The 21,335-nt window shown below is 41.1% G+C and overlaps 1 protein-coding gene across 4 annotated transcripts; it reads right to left on the bottom strand.

Moving 5' to 3' along the window:
* Positions 1-279: 279 nt before the first annotated feature.
* LOC131227320 (F-box protein At4g00893-like) lies at positions 280-20,176 on the bottom strand. Of its 4 annotated transcripts, none has more exons than XM_058223098.1 (2): positions 19,917-20,176; positions 280-1,672 (listed from the first exon to the last, which is right to left on the bottom strand). In XM_058223098.1, the coding sequence occupies exons 1-2, from the start codon at positions 20,159-20,161 to the stop codon at positions 358-360; spliced, it is 1,560 nt and encodes a 519-aa protein (XP_058079081.1). In that variant the 5' UTR covers positions 20,162-20,176; the 3' UTR covers positions 280-357. The 4 variants fall into 4 exon arrangements, with proteins under 4 accessions (XP_058079081.1, XP_058079082.1, XP_058079083.1 ...); XM_058223099.1 differs by lacking the exon at positions 19,917-20,176 and adding an exon at positions 19,633-19,880; XM_058223100.1 differs by lacking the exon at positions 19,917-20,176 and adding an exon at positions 10,363-11,239.
* Between the last annotated feature and the right edge of the window lie 1,159 nt (positions 20,177-21,335).

The following is a 21,335-nucleotide window of genomic DNA, read 5'->3' as shown; positions in this document are numbered from 1 at the left end:
AACATCTGGGCCATGTCATACAAAAAATGGATATTTACAAGAACCTGTTAGAGCCATCCATGCACCACAACCCACTAGATGTGGGACTACCTGACTTGAACACTATAGACACAATTAAAGATCAGTCCCTCCAAGCTGACAAAGGGCCTGATCAGCAGCTCTGGGCACCTTTTAGACCTTACCATTACAAATATTTGGCCTATATAATATGCAAACCATTCACATGGCTACAGTCGTAATTTGAACCCTGGACTGTTACAGCCAATATAATAGCAAAAGATTTTTATTTTTCCATCTTCCTCCCAGGAAATTATAGTTTAAATAAGATAAATAATTAATACTGATTTTCAAAGAAAATTATCTCTGTTGAGACCCTTGTCCTACTAATGTTTGACTCCAATCAAGCTCTTCAGCTGAAGGTTGAAACCACCTCGGTTCAATCCAGGTATTATAGATATATTCATCACACTCATAAAAATCTCTATTAGGATAGCATCTGCAGTCTTTGAGTGAGTAGAAAACACAATCTTCACCGCTGACTACAGGAAAATGTATCTTATTTTCCATCCCTTTCACCAACGCTGTCGAGGAGAGAGAAGTCCAGAGACTTACAAATAGCATTCTATCTTCCAAGGTTTCCATCTTCACCCATTCCATCTCTGAAGGTTCCAGTCTAAAAACATAAATTGAAGTCCCAAGAAAACCGATGACCACCATTAATAGCTCCCCTCTCGATTCTACCAAATAATATTCCCACTTACATTCGGGCACTGAGTGACAGTTGCAGAATTTCAGTGGCTTGGGCTTCGCAAGAATAGTCCAAGTGATTTGCTTTGGATCAAAGACCCCCAGTACCCCATTATGTCCCAAGACATAGAAAACCTCATCCTTGAAAACCGGATTTGAGTAAGACATCGCAAATGGCAAATTACCACGCAAATGGTAGTCAGTCCAAGACGTGTCCCCACGACGACAAATGTATATGTGAAGAGTAGTACCATAATATTCAAGAGCAATAATTATGGAATCTGAAGAAGTCGGTGTGGATGAGAAGGTGATGCAATTGAATTGGTCATAATTCATATCCGGGAGTTCAATCCTTGCTTTGATAAAGGGATTGAAAAGGAACACAGAGTGGTTGCCTCTATGCATGAATACCCAACCATCCTTGCAAAAACAATTTGTTGAACCAGAGAGCTCTGGGATATTGATGAAATATCTCTCATTGTACAAAGGATCCAAGAAGTTGCACATGCCATCGTCTTTCCTGAAATACATGAGCCATGGCGAGTGATTTCTGAGAAATGGCAAGCCACGGCTAGTGAGCAATGAGAGATGCCGTTCTGTGATCAGGCTCAGTGGAGCAATCGATCGCCAACTTTTACAGGAGGAGGTCAGATGAACAAAATCAGATCGAAAGAGACGCAATGCGATCAACTCTAGAATATCTATTGGAAGGTATGGCCAAGGTCTATATTCAACAATTTCTGTCTTTTTGGATGTAGTTATTTCAAAGAAGTCTTCCATATCACCTAGGTTGGTATTTTCTTGTTGGATCTCTTCCAAGTCCTTTGGCGTCGTTTCTTTTTGAACTTGTTCAGCTTCTTTCTTCTCATCATTTCTTCTCATCCTTCTGCGCTCCTTATTGCTGGATCTCTTCATATGGCTTAAACTGTAAGAGGGACACCGTAACATGGCAATTATTATCAAATAAATTAAGAATTACACCTAAAGCAAATGCGGGAAAAAAAAAAAAAAAAAACCCTCTTCTCAATAAATATGAGCAATGACCATTTCAGCTTCAGCTTTAGAAAAAATAGTTCCATACAGTTGATCAAGCCAACAAAGGGAGGAATTATATGACATGTGACCAAAATCGCAGCACAGTATATGCAGTTTTAACTTCTAACAAGTGAAACACATAATCTGATTGGACAGACCATTGGGACGTTGCATTCCACTATGGATAGACCATGCCCCAAAAATCTCCCGGATCAGATTGTCAAGCAGCTTGTCTTGGTTTTTTAAGTCGAATGTGGACAAATTGTTGCATTTCTCCTTAACTGTCGATTTATAGGCCACAAATTAAAAGGATAAGATCATCATGTGGAAGAAATTTTAGGAAAGTCCATCTACGGTGCAACACAACAGCCCAGAGGTCTACAGTACCAAACCACAGGCTCATCTTGTCAGAATCGAACACCGATCATCAAGTACAAAGCTGGAACTTTAGCTGAGAAAGGGTTAAAATTCAGATTATGGAAGTTTTTTTTTTTTCTTTCTTTCTTTCATTATCTCAGCTTTTACTATTAATCTTGCTGAAACTCTTCCCCTGATTGTACCAAAGGCGTTAGAATGCTGTGTAAGTGTATGTCAGAGAATGCATACATTCTGTGTAGTCAAGTGTCGAGTGAAGCACCTTATGCGAGATTGACCAAAAAGGCTTATGACAAAAAGTAGGAGTTCATTCTTTATCTCAAGGACAACTTTCCTCTTTCAAGGATGGAGAGGATGAGTGAAAGAATGCATTTCCATTGCTTTTGTCTCAATTTTAGCCATTGGAATTGCAGTCACGTTCTTCCAAAAATCCATGGCTCTTCAGCTAGGTAACCATTTGCATTCTGTTTTATTCACCAATGTGAGAAGGGTCTTAAATTAATAGGATGCTTACAAGGATAGAAGTTTATGCTCTCCGGAAGGCAATGAAAGATCACATATAAATGCTGGATGAAAGCATATTGAGGTAAGTATTACAGTATGAAAGAAGCCACCAGGCATGAAGAGATTCTAGCTGGCAGCTACCAAAGAAAGAAAGAAATGTTAGCCAATCCTCTAACAGAAGTGATTGGAGATCTATTTAACATGCAATGGGACTATGGTCTTTATGTCGATAAGTAGCCAAGAGTACTCTCCTCTCATTTTGATCCAATCACCCCACATCTCACATGTACACGCTCCACACGTGTGCACAAGAAAAGGCCCACTTTCCTTTTCTAGCCCATATCTAGTTTCCTTTTCTTTCATATCTCTGTACTAGAAATTTATTTTTCTTTCATATCTCTATGTTATTACTTAGATTTTTCTTGCTTATGTGTTTTCTTATTTTAGAGATTCTATGTTAGGAAATAAGCTTATTTAGATTTCCTTGTTTAAAGATTTTATTTTTTTCTATTTTGGAGATCTTGGCTAGCTCTTAGTCTTACATTCTTTTCTGTTCTGTGGTTCAAACTTCAATCCAGTATGTTGAATCCTATTGCAATTAGTTTCTTCCTTAATCTACTTTGCATTAAATCGGTGTCAGAGTAAGATCTGTGCTTGGGATTTTTCTCTTTCACTTTTTTTTGTCTCTTCTCTTTGCCATCTTATTTTCACAATTTTTGTCCAAATATTCATCCCAAATCTCTTCTTAATTCCCTAAACCAACCTATTAATTCAGCCCTTTCACGACAGACCATAGATACTCTCCATCTCACCTAAACCATCACCTCATCTTTATTCCAAATTCCACTAGTAAACAACCCATACCCTATCAACCCACCTTCCTAAAACCTTTTTTCCATTCCAAAATAAAAAATAAAAAAATCTCACATACTTTGCATAAACCTGCTATCACATGAGCACTAGAAGATGGATGACTTGCAATCGTGGGATGGCTACAAAACCTCAAGATGGGAGATGAGAGTGTATTGACATTGCAACAAGCAGTCGATTTGATCACGAAACGATTGGACAATATGAAGACTTGTTTCACGGCGAAAGCAAATACTTCGGAAGGACGGGCTACTGTTCTTGAAGAAGCAAGAAGGGGAATCAATCCAAACCCAAATCTCTTCTTAATTCCCTAAACCAACCTATTAATTCAGCCCTTTCACGACGGACCATAGATACCCTCCATCTCACCTAAACCATCACCTCATCTTTATACCAAATTCCACTAGTAAACAACCCATACCCTATCAACCCACCTTCCTAAAACCTTTTTTCCATTCCAAAATAAAAAATAAAAAAATCTCACATACTTTGCATAAACCTGCTATCACATGAGCACTAGAAGATGGATGACTTGCAATCGTGGGATGGCTACAAAACCTCAAGATGGGAGATGTGAGTGTATTGACATTGCAACAAGAGTCGATTTGATCACGAAACGATTGGACAATATGAAGACTTGTTTCACGGCGAAAGCAAATAATTCGGAAGGACGGGCTACTGTTCTTGAAGAAGCAAGAAGGGGAATCAATCCAAACCGTCAACCATTTAAGGATGGCCTTGAGGGAGATTTGGAATCTGAAAATGTTGACTCGGGGTATCTTGGCCGAAATAGTGATTTTCACAAAGAAGAACATGAGCCTGGCTACAGGGTCCAACAAAATGGCTATGCGCCACCTAGGACGAGAAATGAACAATCTCCAACGTGACTATCCAAATTATCCTGAATGAGGACGGAATGTTTGCACCAAGCATGTTAAGATTGAGATTTTCGATTATGATGGTAATTTGGATGCCAAGGTGTTCAATGATTGGATAAAGTCAATAGAGCATTATTTTCATTCGTATGAAATGGAAGAAGCCGTCAAGTTATGTTTTGCTACCCTGAGACTTAAAAAGGCGCGACTCAAAGCTGGTGGTACGCTGTCTAAGATGACTAGCAAAGATATGTCTTTACTCCCATAAACAATTGAGAGGAAATGAATGTGAGATTAAAATAGAAGTTTCTGCTACTAGATTATGAGACTTCATCTTTCCACGAACTCACGCTTCAGCAAGACAAAATGACTATGGAAGAATACACACAACGTTATTAAGATTTAATTATTCGTTGCTGCCTAACAGAGACCGGAAAACATAAAGTGGTGCCTTGTTGCAATGGATTACAATTCAATATTCAAAGAGATTTTGTGATTGTTCTGCTCAATAGTGTAGATAAAGCGTAACATATGGCCTGAAAAGTGCAGGAGCAGTAGTTGGTGGTAAGATGCAATAGCCCTTGGATGCGGATTGTTTACTGACGTTGCAGGTAGCGAGGTGGCTACTGGACAATACTCTATGGGCCCCACAATGATGTATTTTTTAATCCATGTCATCCATCTATTTTTCCAGATAATGGCATGAGCACAAAAATTAGGCAGATCCAAATCTCAAGTGGACCACACCACAAGAAAACAGTGATGATTGAATGTCCACCATTAAAAACTTCATAGGGCCCACTATAATATTTATTTCCATCCAACTTGTTGATTAGGTCATATGGACCTAGATGAAAGGAAAACAAGAATATCAGCTTCATCCAAAACTCTTGTGGCCCCCAAGAAGTTTTTAATGTTGGCCGTTCAATCACCATTGTTTCCTCTAGTGTGGTCCACATGAGATTTGGATCTACCTCATTTTTTGGCTCATGCTGTCAAATAACCTAGAAAAATGGATGCACGACGTGGATAAAACACATTCATCATGGTGGGTCCCACATAGCACAGTCCAGTCAATGTTATCAAAAGCGATCGCATAAGTGATTATGCAATCCATATGGCATTTGCGATGGTCGCATATGCCATATGGATGGTATGAGATCGCATACCATATAAAAAGGCACTTCCCCCTCTTCCATTTGCAACATAAACATCCTAAAACACTCTCCTACTCTCATACATCATTCTAAAGCCCTCATTCACTCTCTTAATCTCTTAGTCTTTTCTTTACTATTCAAGATCAAGTCAAGGACTCAAGAAGCAAGAAGTTGAAGAATCAAGGATTGAATCACTCTATGCTATTCACTCTATCTCTCTTTCTTATCTCTTCTATAATTCTATTCTCTTATTATTCTAATTTTTAATCTCCATTCTAAGAATAGAAAGTTTTTTAATTTCTAATCTCTATTGTAAGTTTCTAACTTGTGTTTGTGTGATCCATTGTTCTTGATTTCTTTTTAGAATTATCATTTATCAAGATTCAAGAGTTAAGACTCAAGGGTAAGACTCAACTTAAGAAGAGACTCTCAAGTCTCAACAACTAAATAGTCAACACCAGTGTTTTAAATATCGACAATATCGGCCGATATATCCCACGATATATCTTGTATCCCACTTGTGCGATACGAAACTCACAAGTAGTGCGATATATCTCACATGTTCAATCTGGTGAGCATTTTCGATTTTCCATCCCTTTTTTCTATAAATCATGTTAAATCAATGTCAAATTGTTGCAAATCCATGGTTTTTCATGTTTTGCATGAAAAATCATGGATTGGGAGCTTCAATTTCGAGATTTGGAGGAGATGGGCTGAGTTGAGGAAAAAAAAAAAAATTTTAAAGAATCAAAATTTCCCACTTGCTTGCAAATCGGTTGCAATCCTTGTGTCCAAATGTAAAATCAAACATGTGTATAACCTGATCTAGTGATTCTTCTTTTGCTTTTAAATGTATTGTTTGTGTTTCCACACGTCTTCTTACATTTATAAACTATATGAATAGACTTTGAATATACTTGCATCAATTCAGTTAAACAATGCATGGATTAGGAGTCCATGCAAAGAAAACCTATTTATGTGCACTTATTTTTTGTAATGTTTTGATTTATAAATGTGTGTTGATGTCTCTTTTAACAATCGCTGAAGTTTCATTGAAAAATTCGACCAATTTCCCCATGTTTCCAACAACAACGATACATTACGTGATGCAACCGATATATCCCATGTGATAACTGATACGTATCCGTATCCCAAGGGTACGATACGTAACACGATACCGATATTTCGAACACTGGTCAACACTTAATAGTCAAGTCTCAACTCTCAAGTGACAATCACACACTCAAGTCTCCTAACAAAGACTTTTATTTTGTTTCATATTTTCATTGTAATTTGTAGACTTGTACTTTCTTTTATCTACTTTGTACTTTGTAGTTTCTAGATTCTAGACTTCTAGTTTATTTCAACTTTCAACTTCCAATTATTTCAAGTTTGAAGTTTCTAGTTTAATTATTTTTAGTTTCTTGTTTATTTATAGCTTGTAGCTTGTAGTTTCTAGGATTCAAGATTCAAGACTCAAGAGTGTGATCATTTTCAACTTTGAAGAATCAAGAGTCAAGACTCACTTTCAACACTTTCAAAAATTCAACAACAACTTTCAACTTCCAAGGACTCAAGAGTCACAAGACTCTCTCTCTCTCTCTCTCTCTCTCTCTCTCTCTCTCTCTCTCTCTCTCTCTCAATATTTTAAACTATTTACTTTATTTAGTACTTAGTAGTATTTACTAATTACTTAGTAGTTAGCACTTGCCTATTACTACTTACTAGTTACCACTACTAATTTATTTAGTACTTACTACTTAGATTAATAGACTCTAGTCTAAATTCTAAATTTCTAATACACACTCCATTGTTAGTCCCATACACATACTACGGTCAACTACCCTACCCTATTAGGCTACTACATAGTGTCATCATGTCTTCTTCTCAATCTTCTACTTTAAAGCCAAATTCAAATGACCCAGGTTGGAAGTATGGGCACTATTGAAGTGCCAACAAAAAGTCTTAAGTAGTGTGTGACCTATGCGGATTCGTAAGTTCCGGTGGTATTGGCCAGCATAAACAACACCTTGTGCGCACATTGGGAGCAAATGAAAGAGTATGTCCCAATATTACTCCAGAGATCCGTAGGAAACTCATGGAGTATATGGATAAGCATGCTTGGAAAAGACATGATACAATGGTTATGCAAGAAGAATTTATGGAGAGAGAAGCTTATGAGGATATCAATGAATGTAGTAGATTTGGATGAATCTACACCACCTACATCCATAGGGTGATCTAGACTGGCCGCCAAAAGAGATGGTGGACATGGGAATATGGATAGGTGGTGTGGACCACATCCGAAAGATGTGGTTAACCAAAGGGGTAAGGGACCTGCCCAAGCCAGTTTAGAAAACCAGTATAAGAAGAATGATAGAAAAACCACGATTCAGTACATTGTGAAGTAGTTGTACCAAGCTAGTGTAGCTTTTAACACTGTGAAAATGATGAGTTTTAAAGTTATGGTTGAAGCTATATGTCATTTTGGACATGGCTTGAAACCGCCTTCCTATCATGAAGTGAGGGAGAGTTATCTAAAAAAGGTGGAGTCTACTAGAAGCTTTATATCCGAATACAAAGAAAGTTGGAAAAATATATGGTTGTTCATTAATGCCCAATCGATAGACTGATAAATCCAGTCAGACATTTTTTTTATTTTTTTATTTTGAAGACACATGATGTCCCCACCTCTTTTTTGAAGTGAGACTAATCCCTGCGGATACATGCAATCACCCACAACCACATGTATCGGGTAAAGCCAAGGAGGGGAATCGAACCCTCACCTATAGGGAGCAAACCTAAAATCCAATCAGACATTGATTAATTTCCTTGTAAATTGTCCAACTAGTACAATGTTTTTAAAGTCCATGGATGCATCGGCCCATTCCCACACGGCCGATTATTTATTTAAATTATTAGATAGAGTAGTTGAAGAGGTGCGAGAGCAATATGTTGTCCAAGTTATCGCGGACAAAGCACCTAGTCATGCAGTTGTCGTACGCCAATTTATGAAGAAAAGGCGACGTTTATCTTGGACACCATGCGCGGCACATTGTGTCGATTTAATGTTAGAAAATATAGGTAGGTTATATCTTAAAGTAATAGCTAGGGCTAGGAGAATCACGGTTTTTATATACAAGCATGCCCTTCTTCTCACTCACATGAGAAACCACCTTAGGTGCAACTTGCTTCGTACAGCCATCACCCGATTCACAACAGCTTTCTTAACACTAAAAAGATTACATTCAAAGAAAGCTAAACTTAGGTCCTTTGTAGTGTCGGCTGATTGGAATAATGGACCATGGTAAAAAAAGGCCGAAGGAAAGTTAGTCCAACAAACCATTCTTTCGGCCCAATTTTAGGCTAAAGTGGTAAAGGCCTTAAAATCATCTGAACCTTTAGTAAAGTATGTTGCAATTGGTGGACAATGATGAAAAGCCACCCATGGGCTATATTTATGATGTAATGGAGAGGGCTAGAAACAAAATAATGGAAACTTCAACTACAAAGAACGTAATTACCAGCCCATCCTAAATATTATAAATGCTAGATGGGCAGCTAAATGACATCCCCTTTTGTATTCGGTTACTTAAATCCTTAATCAAGTCTTCGTATTCTTTGCGTCCATCGATTGGATTGTGGCAGTCGCGTTTCAGATGGTCAAATTTTTAGACAGTTTAGGAATGGTTACAAACAAAGAAGAACATGATAAAATTTCTCGAGAGTTGGACTTCTACCTAAAGAGTGCAATAATTTGGTCAAGAGAGATTGTTATTAGGCATAGAAGTATGAAATTGCCAAGTATGCAATCTATTCTATGAAGTTCTACAACATACAACGCAAGAGGTCTAAGTGAGAAAGTGTCTAACTTAAACATATTTGCACAGTTGACTGGTGGTCTATGTATGGAGTTGACCCGACTATGAGGGATCTGGTACTACAAAAGTTGGTCATGAGAATTCTTGGCCTTATGTGGTTTTCGAGCGGTTGCGAGCGCAACTGGAGTATATTCGAGTTGATAAGTTTTAGGAATTACAACTTAAAGTTTTATAATTTACTTCTAGTTTCAATTTTCAATGCTAAATTGCTAATATTACATATTATAAATGTTAATGGCATATAAATTCACACGAAAAAAGAAAAAGAAATCATCTTGAACAAAGAAACTCAACGACCTGACCTTCATCAGGTATAACCAAAAGCTGCGAGGACTCCAAGCTATGTGAGAAAAGCTTGTATTCTATGATCCTATCGGCCTAGATGATTTAGAGGCAGATGGTGAGTGGTTTGTGAAGATAGAGGATCCAGTCTTTGCTGGTGAGTCCCTTACATGGGCCCAAGTCAAAGATTCCGCTTATGGATCGGCACCTGACGAAAGTTCTCAATCTCAATGGCAGAGAAGATGAGTTGGAGGGGCAAGCAGTAGCATGAGGCCTAACAAAACTGATGAGCGGCGATGAAGACGACGACCTCTCATAATGAAGACGACGACCTCTCATCCACCGAAAATGCAGCCGGAAAATCCTTCGAAATCAAGTGATTGTCTCGATCCGTATTCATGGACAGAGGTTGTAGGTAAAAAAGGTAAAGAAAAGGAAAGGGGACAAAAGAAGTTCAGATCATTAGAGAGTTATCCCACCCTCTATGCAAGAGGTTACCCTGAAGGATGGCTACCGATCAACATTTCTCGTGTTTTTGGCCGAGCAGGACTAGTTATGGATGTTGTAATGACAAGAGATCGGATCACCGGGCAACACAAAGGTTTCGCCCTGATCAGAAAGAGTTCCGAAGAGGACCTTTACAATGTGATTCAAATGTTGAATGGAGACAGCTTTGGGGGCAATAAGATGCTGGTGCAGAGGGCGAAATATGGCCACGATCGTGCTCCCGTTCAACCCAAACCATCTACCCTTGTGAACCAGCTGGAGAAGCAGAAGATAACCCCCCCTCAAGCCTCTGTAGAATTAGAGCCATCGATGCAGTCAGAGAACCAATTGTTCAGAGATGTCCTTCTACTCCCGCAAGTATCGGCAACGCAAAGCAAAACTGGCAAGATGAGGAATCGTCCCAAGAAAGAGCAAAAGGCTGGCACCAAAACCCCTACTCCCCCGAAGTCGCCATTCATGATTTCTTTCAACCAGGATGCGCTGCTCAAATCGAAGGACGAGCTGAAAGATTCTATCGTTCTCATCACCAAAGAAGGCACAACCATCTCTCAGGCTAAATACTGGATCGATAAATGCAGCAGAATCCAACCCGATATGTACTCCATCAAGCCCATAGGATTCAACGAGCTCTGGATCAAAGGTAACCCAGGAGTGAATCTCGATATCTTGATCATTGCAGGGTCGTTCTTCAAGGATGGACTGATCTCCAGAGTCTTGCGATGGGACGAATTCTCCCCTTTCGGGACGGAAGACGTATGGACTCTCGTCTGGGGGATCCCCCTTGAACTCTGGACAAAAGACTTCTTCATTTCAGTGGCATCTCTGCTAGGTTCCTTCATAGAAGTCGATCCGAAAACCAGAAGTGGAGAAGAAATGGTCGTCTTGAGGATAAGGATCAGAAAGCATAAATTGAAGCTTTTACCTCAGCACATTTCGGTGATGGCGGACAACAGAGTATTCTCTATGCCTGTACAAGTGGAGGCGCCAGATTCAACATCTCTGAGATGGGGCAATCTATGGCAGTCGCGAGAGGCTCTGGCAGTGGCAGAACCAGGTCCGACGATGGAAGGAGCACGAGTCCAATGTTACCGCGGATTACAGAACGCCTATCCATTCCTCAAGCAGATAGCATCATCATGTCTGCCATGCGCCCTCCCTCCCGGACGACACGTGGCTATCCTCTCGAGTCGGGCGTCACAAATGTCGAGACCTCTCGTCGCCTCGTGCCACGTAGCCCATCAGTCTAAGGCGTTGCTCCGTATCCTGAGACCGAATCGCATCCGGAGATGCAGAGAGGGACACGTGGTTGCATCTCGAACGTAGACATGTCTCCTCGAGCCGCACACCGAGATCGCTGGCACACGGAGAGGACGACACGTCCCTCTTCGGTTCCCAAGAGGCCAGACGCGGTATCCCACTCTCATGCATGACAGCCAGGGCCTTCAAGGCTTCAAGCGAAGGATATAAGTAGGGTCATTTCCGAGCCGTATGCCGAGCCTACCAAGCTGTCCAAGCAGGCTCCAGCTAGCGGCTCATCTGACCTTGGTCCGCTGACTATCTCTGGTTCGGATCCGAACCTCTTCTTGTGGCAGATGTGTTGTCGGATCCCATAGCCCATCCCAGGGAGGATTCCGAGCCTAATTCCAGGGCGAGCTCTAACTCCAGTCGGTCGCGCCTCGACTCCCCAGTTCTTGCACTGTCTCTTCGGGCCCGTCTTGATTCCCTTTCCATCCCCCCCTCACGATCTCAACATCCCTTTAGGCTTGGCCCATCGTCGCGACAATTCCATCATTCTACTCCCTCGCTTCGCACATCAGCAGATTATTCCCCCTACCCTTCCATCCCGACCGATCCACTATGCCGAGGTCCAACGTCAGTCTTCCCCCAAGGAGCAAAGCAACCTTCTGGTTCCCTTCAACTCCTACTCTAATGGGATGTCGGCAGACGACGACTGTTTGGAATTCCAATCCAACTCTTCCTCCCATACATCCCCACACCCCTCTATTCATTCAGAATGGTCTGACCATAATCTCCTCAGTCTCTTTCAAGATGACCCGGAAGTGGAAATTATCGAGGCGGAACCCCTCCAAATCAGAGTCGGTTCTTCAGGAGTTCAAGAAGACGCTACTGATTTGAAGAAGCTCGACAAAGTAAGCACGGTCGAACTAGTTGACACTATCCATAAGAAGAAATGGATAAGGGACGCGATGGGTCACGTTGGCAAGTCTTTAGGTCCGTCTTTCGGAGATTGTCCGGAAGATTTCATCGCTTTATTCCACTGCGTGGAGTCTCGTGGAAGGCCCATCTCTCCATCCAGATCTCCCAGAAAGCGGCTATCCAAATCGTGCAGCTCCAGAGAACTCAAGAGGCTTGAATCATTCTCGGGTCCTTCAGCTTCCATGACCTTTGAAGTAGGGTGTCAGACTTCCCGGGGCAGCTCAGTTATCCCATGAAGATCCTATCTTGGAATGTTAGGGGCGCTGGATCTAAGCTAAAAAGACAGCTGATAAAGGACTCTTACAGGAGAAGCAAGCCCCAAATAATTTGTCTTCAGGAGACTAAGTTGCAGAAGTTCAACGACCGCTTGATGCGCTGCCTCTGAAAGGAGAAGGACGTTAAATGGGCTTCTCTTGACGCAGTCGGTTCAGCTAGTGGCATTCTGGTTGCATGGATCATCGCGCGTTGGGATCTCCAGCAGAGCTAGTCGGGGAGATATTCGCTAGTAGTCGTCCTGAAAGAAAGGTCATCGGGCACCTCCCATTCTCATCTTACGGCCCGACGGTCAATGCTGAAAGAAACTATTTCTGGGATGAGCTGTCGGCTTCCAGAAAGAGATTTTCCGATCCCTGCTGCTTCGCTGGAGATTTCAACTCAGTCAGATATGCAGACGAAAAATCTTCCGGCTCTAGACTCTCCCCAGCGATGAAAGCCTTCTCTGGGTGGATTGACGACAATGACCTCATGGATCTTCCCCTGCTTGGGGCGAGGCTCACATGGAACAATGGCCACCTCAACCCCTCTCTATCAAGGCTCGACCGATTCCTGCTCTCCCGAGTGGATGGATCACTTTCCCACTGCCTCTCAGATCGTTCTCCCGCGCACAACATCTGATCATTGGCCGATTCTCCTTTCTGGTGAAGATCCCAACTGGGGCCCAAAACCGTTTAAGTTCGACATCTCCTGGATCGAAATCCTAGGTTTTCATAATATGGTCTCCGAGTGGTGGAAAGGCTTTCAGGCAAAAGGTTTCGCAGGCCACTCTCTCAGTTCAAAACTCAGGTCCCTCAAAATAAATCTAAGACAGTGGAAGCAATCGAAATGGAATGCTAGAAGGAGAAACAGAAGCAATTTTATCAGAAATTCAAGAGATCGACTCGAAAGTCGAAAAATCTCTGATGACAGCTGAATGTCTTGCCAGAAGAATTCAACTTATTCAGAGCCTCTCAGCTAGAGTTCGTGAGAATGAAATTTCCTAGAGGCAAAGGTCCTATGCTAAATGGATCAAAGAAGGTGATAAAAACTCGAAATTCTTTCACAGATTAGCTTCTCTTCATGCGAGCACAAACAAGATAAGCAGCATTGTCATCAATGGCTCCTGCACTTAAGACCAGTCGTTGATCGAAACAGAGGCAATTTCCTATTTCAGTTCTCTGCTAAATGGCGGATCATGGGTTAGACCTCGCCTCGACAATCTTCAGGTGAACACTCTAGCCCCTGACGAGGCGCGTTTTCTGGAATTGCCTTTCTCTGAAGATGAAGTTAAAGCTGCTATCGACTCGCTTCAAGGGGATAAAGCTCCCGACCCTGATGGCTTCCCGATTCATTTTTTCCAGCATTTCTGGGATACCATTAAAGCGGACGTGCTGAAGTTCTTGTCTAAATTCCACATTAGAAGCAGAATCTCCAAGGATATAGGATCCTCCTTCATAGCTCTCCTTCTAAAGGTTGCGAGTGCGACTTCATTCAGCGATTTTCGTCCCATCAGTCTGATCGGAGGACCATACAAAATTCTTACGAAGGTTTTAGCCACCCGTCTTAAGAAGGTGATCGGGTCAGTGATTTCCCCCAATCAACGTGCATTCATCCCGGGCAGACAAATCATCGACTGCGCCTTGATGGCCAATGAATATCTTCACTCTTCTTCCCGGTCGGGCTCAAAAAGCATCTTCTGCAGTCTGGATGTCGAGAAAGATTATGATCATGTTGACCGGGAGTTTCTCCTCTACATGCTGAAGCAGATGGGTTTCGGAGACAGATGATGCAGATGGATTGCTAAATGCATTTGTTCTCCCCTCTTCTCCTTTCTTCTTAATGGTTTGCCAAAAGGCTATTTTAAGAGTCATAGAGGCATCAGGCAGGGGGATCCTTTATCCCCTTTCCTCTTTCTTATAGTAGCTAAGGCCCTTTCCAGGATGCTTCATAAAGGTCAGCAAGAAGGCATTCTCTCTTGCATCAGCATCAAAGGAAAGCTCGATCAGATCTCGCATGTGCAGTTCGCAGATGACACCCTCATCTTTTTAGAGGCTTCCGCCAGCAAAATAGACAACCTTTGCACAGCCATTCGTTGCTTTGAGGTGGTCTCGGGCCTGAGAGTCAACATGGCAAAGTCCAAGATATTCAGGGTCAATCTGAATGAAGAAGAGATGTAGGCTTTTGCTACCTGGTTTGGTTGTCGCGCTGATTCTTTCCCGAATTCATATGTGGGTCTTCCGCTGGGACTAGGCGCGCCTTCTAAATCGGCTTGGAATAAACTGATTCTTAGATTTGAGAAATTTCTCGCCAAGTGGCAATGACGCTTCCTTTCTCTGGGAGGTCGTCTGACCCTTATAAAGTCTGCCCTCTCAAATCTTCCTGTGTATTTCATGTCCCTTTTTAAATGCCCAAGCAACATTCTCTCAGCCATCGACAAGCTGAGACGCGACTTTCTATGGCACGGCAATGAGGACTCGAAGAGATTTCATCTCATGAATTGGAAGCAAGTCTGTAAGCACCACTAAGAGGGTGGAGCAAGCGTCAAGGATCTCAGGCATATGAATAAGGCTTTGCTCGGGAAATGGATATGGAGGTTAGGCTCAGAAGATGGCAGTCTGTGGAACTTGATTATCAAATGCAAATACGGTAGTTCGCTCGGGGGTTGGTGGACGAATCTGTCGTCAAAGCACAGGGCTTAGACCATCTGGAAGAATATTATTCTCCTTTAAAAAGAGGTCCTTAATGGGGTCGGGTATGAGCTTGGAAATGGCAACAGGATCAGATTTTGAAAGGATCTTTGGGTTGGAGACAGCCACCTCAAAGATGTTTTTCCGTCTATATTCAGATTGGCTCCCAACTCAGACATCTCCATGGTTGAATGTTTCTCCTTAAAAGGAAGGTTGGTTTGGGACATCTTTTGTAGAAGACATCTCAAAGACTGGGAGATCCCCGACTACGCCAAGCTGCTGGAATGCATTTATAAAGCTGATCCAAATCCCCTCACCGCGGATAGAATAATTTGGAGAATGATAAGTCTTCGCGGTTTTCAATCAAATCGCTCTACAGTAATCTCGCCCCCCTTCAAATTCCTATATTCCCCCCCCCCCCCCCCCCCCCCAAATTCATGTTTGGTCCTACACAGCTCCTCCCAAAATTGTAGCCTTTGCATGGTTAGTTGCCAATAAGAGGATTCTGACAATCGACAATCTGAGGAAAAGAGGGATGGTTCTGCCCAACATTTGTCTATGCTGCCAGAAGGATGCTGAGTCAATCGATCACCTTCTCATCCATTGCCCTTTTATCTCTTCCATCTGGACAGTGTTTGCCAGAAGGTTCAATATCCAATGGTGCATTTTAGGGTCAGTCGATCTGCTGCTCAAAGCGTGGCACGGAATCAGGATAGGGAAGGAAAGAATGCAAATTTGGGGAATGTCCATCCTCGCCATTTGGTGGTCAGTTTGGCTTAAAAGAAATGATAGATGTTTTCGAAACACCTCTTCCGTGGAGAAAGTTTCTTATAAAGCTCTCAATCCGGTGATTGAATGGGCCACGTACAACGCCTCCTTAAGGGAAGTGGACTTTACTTTTTTGTTGCTTAATGGTTAACGCTATCTTAGCATAGCCTTTCCATTGCTTTCCTTTTAGTTTTCCCTATTTTTTCTCTTGTACTTTTGTTTTCTTTCAATGAAATATCGTTAATTCTCCAAAAAAAGGAGAAGACAATGATATTAAATTGAAGAAGTACAAGAAAATGCTCAACCATTATAAATGAACGAGCAACTTGTACGGACAAATGATAAAGAAATGGAAGAAGATGAAGTGTACGTTGAAGAAAGAGATGACTCTAACGTTGATGATGACGATGGTGATGGTAATTTTTAGTTATTAATAGCTTAGATAATATAGGTAATATACTTGCAAACATTCACAAATTAGTTTGAAAATTGATGGGAGTAGTGAAGTCTTTACGAGAGAAAAAAAAAAAAAAGATTTTCCCAAAATTTTTCATTTTTTCGACGTTTTATGATTTTTTTTTTTGAATTTTCAAAAAGAAGAAGAAGAAGAATAAGAAAAGAAAAAAAAGAAACACGGTGCGATCACTTATGCGATTGTGCGATCGCAAAAGCAATAACACCGTGTTGATCGCATACAATCGCTTAAGCAATTTGACAACATTGTGCCCAGTACCTACTAGTTATTGATAGCGTCAGTACGCAATCCGTGTCCGTAGTCCTCGAGGTGAGGGCTATGCATCCATCCGTCCCTCTACTGGTGGCTGCACAGCGCATCTGCAACCTGGCACGTCCTATGGCCTAATCCATGGAGAAAATTCTGGAACGGGGAGTATGTATGCTCTGTCCCAATTCTAGGATTTAGTCCCTAATGAACTACAAAGTGAGCTTCCGCACATACCTAACATTCAACATGCAATTGATTTGGTACCTGGAGCACCATTACCAAATCTTCCAGCAAACCAAATGAACCCCGACAGAGCATGCAAAGCTTCATGGAGGAATTACTAACTGGGGGTTTCATTCGTGATAGCCTCAACCCGTGTGTTGTGTCAGCGTTGTCGACACCAACGAAGGATGGCAACTCACAGGTGCGTGTTGACAACCGTGTCATCGACAAGATAACAACAAAGTACTGTTTTCCTATTCCACACCTATATGACATGCTGGACATGATGGCAAATGCTACAATCTTTTCAAAGATTGATTTACGAAGCTGGTACCAACTAATAAGAATTCATCCTAAAGATTAAATGGAAAACCACTTTCTAGACAAACGATGGATTGTATGAATGGCTAGTAATGTCTTGCGGCTTAACAAAGGCACCTAGTACGTTCATGCAAGTGATGACACAAATTCCGCGGCTATTCATAGGCAAGTTTATCATTGTATACTTTGATGATATCGTCATCTATAGCCATTCACGAGAAGATTATTTGGATCATCTTTGCCAATTGATGAGAGAATTACGCCCCGAGAAACTCTATACCAATTTGAAGTGTACCTTTATGAGTTCCAACATAGTCTTTCTAGGGTTCGTCGTTTCATCAAAAGGCGTGAAGGCTATCGTCCTACTCCCACAAACATGCATGAGGTTTGTGGTTTCATGGGCTAGCGACATTTTAATGGAAGTTTATTCAGAACTTTAGTTCCATTGTGACGCCAATGACTAAATGTATGAAGGCCAATCCATTTGAGTGGACCAAAGTAGCAACAAAGGCATTTCAAGAAAGCAAGTGGAAAATTACAAAAGTTCCAGTTTTTAGACTTCCTGATTTTGAAAATGTGCTCGAAGTTGCCTATGATCCATCTCACAGTGTCATCAACTAGGAAGGGCATCTAGTGGCCTTTTTCAGCAAAAAACTCAATGAGGCACAAAAGAAGTATTCTACATACGGCGTGGAATTTTATGCTATTGTTCAAGCCTTGAAACATTGGCATCATCACCTCATTAATCAAGAGTTTGTGCTCTATTCTGATCACAAGGTGTTACATTATTTGAATTCTCAGAAGAAGTTGAGCAAATAACATGCTAAGTGCAGTGCTTATATTTAGGAGTTTTATGCTATTGTTCAAGCCTTCAAACATTGGCGTCATCACCTCATTAATCAAGAGTTTGTGCTCTATTCTGATCACAAGGTGTTACATTATTTGAATTCTTAGAAGAAGTTTAGCACATAACACGCTAAGTGTAGTGCTTATATTTAGGAGTTCACATTCAACCTAAAACATTAGGCCAACATCGAAAATAAGGTAGTAGATGCCCTTAGTTAAAAATCACATTTATTATCTACCTTATCAGTTTCCGTTGTTGGGTTTGAGGAACTTAAAAGAGACTATGAAGCAGATGATGATTTTGGGAAGATATTTTCAACATATATTGTTGACTCAAGTATTGAGTACTCACAATTTAGTCTACACAATGGGTACTTATTCTATGGTGTGAGGTTGTGTCTTCCTAAAAGTTCCTTATGAGAGCTTGTTATACAAGAAGGAGATAGTCATTCATATGGCTCAAACTTGAGAGGTTTCAGTAGGCTCTTATATGAAGCTCCACTCCGAATAGGCAAGTCCTTATCGTATTTTGAAGAAGCAAGGTGATAATGCATATCTAATTGAACTTTCACCTGAAAATAAGTCCCATTTTTAATGTGGAAGACCTTACATTTTACCTTGGACATCATGAAGACCAAAGCACGGAAGTACAAGCTATCCAAATACCCGAGGTGTCGCACCAACTCGAAAAAAATCATTGAAGATGTGTTGGATGATTAAATAGTTCCCGCACGCAAGGAGATTATTAGAAGTTTCTTATCAAGTGGAAGGGTGGACCGAAATCCGAGCATGTGGATCTCAAATATCTTTATATTAGGAATTTCCTTTTCTTTCATATCTCTATGATATTAGGAAATAAGTAATTTTAAATTTTTCTTACATAAGTGTTTTCTTATTTTAGAGATTCTATGCTAGGAAATAAGCTTATATCAATTTCTTGTTTAAATTTTTTATTTTATTTTTCCATTTTGGAGATCTTGACTAGCTAGGAATCCTATTTTTAGATTTCATAGACTATGTTGAAGATTGTAAGCACTCGTTATAAATAGAGCTTAGACCTATGGAATAAGATACAATTGAATGATATTCTCTTTGAGAAAATTATTGTCTCTCTATGGTAGTTGTTGAAGGGGGGAAGTGATTGTTGATCATGCTCAGTCTTGCATTATTTTCTCTTTTGTGGCTCAAATTTCAATCCAGTGCGTTGAATCTTAGTTTCTTCTTAAATCTAGCTGCATTACATTTCCGAGTGAGACTTGATAGAAGACAGAAGTAAAACAGATGAAATCAAGTATGTGTGAGCAAACACTAAACAAAAATAACACTAGCCTACATCAGACTTCAAAAATAAACTCTAACATGTAGCAGCTGCATTGTGATGCTAAAACGTGGTCAGTTGATGAAGTTAGGGTTTCCTGCACTTCACCGATAATATAATTTTCGTGATTTGTAGCAGATAATCCATGTGCAAGGTTTTCCAAAACGGTTGTAATGGGCCACCCTGAAAAAACGGATCGTAACTGTCCGTTACGATGCACCGTAACGGACTGTAACGGCATAATGGCGGCGGCTCCACAACCGATTTCCAAAACAAAAAAAAAAAAAAAAAAAAAACACAGAAAAATCGATTAAAAAAGTCATACTTTTTCTTTCTTCTTGTCTTTCTCTCTGCAAGTGTGTGTCTCTCACTCTTCTTCGGTCCCTCTTCAAGTGTGTGACTCTCTCTCTCTATCTTCTTCGGTCCCTCTGCAAGTGTATGTCTCTCTCGCTCTTTCTTATTCTCCTTCGGTCCCTCCGGACGAGGCGAAAGCCTTTCGCAGGAATTTCGTGCGCAAGGATAATGGGTGGGGCCCACCCAGATGTTTTTTGAGAAATCCACCCCGGCCATCCGTTTTAAGAGATAATTTTAGATCGTTTGAAAAAAAAAGTGAGTTGGATAAACTCTCAAGTGGGTCACACGAGAGGGAAAATTGATGAAAGAAATTTCTACCGTTGAAACCTTCCTGGGTCCCACCTTGATGTTTATATGCTATCCAAACCGTTTACAAGGTCATTCCCAATGGGATGAAGTGAAAATACCAAAGTTATAGGTTGATACAAAAATTTTAGGACGTTCATGGCCATAAGAATGCTTCAACGGTTATCAATAAATTCCCACTGTTTCCTCTTTTATGGCCCACCTGAGTGTTGGATCCTCCTCATTTTTTGTCGGACTTTCTAAAATGATCTCGTAAAACGGATGTACGGGGTAGATTTCTCAAAAACATAGATGTGGTCCCCACCCTGCTTCTTTTCGCAGGAACTTACCTTCGAAAGGCTTTATCAGGAAAGCCGCGTCCGGTTCCTCCGAGAGGGAAACGGAATGGCTACTTTCCCTGCCGCAGCGGACGCGGATTTCCTGAAGTTCCTGCGATGGGAAGTCAGGTGGGCCCCACTGTGATGTTTGTGAAAAATCCTGCCTGTCCATCCATTTTGTAAGTTCATTTCAAGATATGAGACAAAAAATCAACCGTATCCAATACTCAAGTCGGCCAAAAATGTGATAATTGAATGTCCACAGTTGAAATATTCGTGGGCCAAAAGAAGTCTTTATTCATGCCAATATTTGTTTTTCAACTAATCCTAGTATTAATGACGTTATTAGTGGTATGGATGGCATGTAAACATCATTGATGAACCCACGAAGGTTTCAAGGGTAGGAATTTCCCCAACCACCTTTTCCTTTAGTACCCCACCTGGGTTCCTAGTGCAGGAACTTCATGCGAAATGCTTTTGCAGGGAATCCGCATCCTGCCGTAGCCCGTAGCTGATGGTCGGTTCTCCGTGGGCCCACCATGATGTATTTGTTTTATATATACCTTTTTTATCATTTTTACATTCTTCATGTCTTGATCCAAAAAATGAGATGGATATAAATATCAGTGGACTACGTTAGAGGAAAATAGTAGTGATTAGGATATCCACCATTAAAATCCTACTAAGGCCCATTGTACTGTTCATTTCACATCCAATCTGTTGATTAAGTCCTGCAGACCTAGATTAAGGGAACAAAACAAAGATCA

Source organism: Magnolia sinica, chromosome 15 (genome assembly GCF_029962835.1).
Source record: "Magnolia sinica isolate HGM2019 chromosome 15, MsV1, whole genome shotgun sequence".
Classification (NCBI taxonomy): Eukaryota; Viridiplantae; Streptophyta; class Magnoliopsida; order Magnoliales; family Magnoliaceae; genus Magnolia; species Magnolia sinica.
Note: the sequence above shows the minus strand (reverse complement) of the source record. Positions and strands in the feature narration are given on the sequence as shown.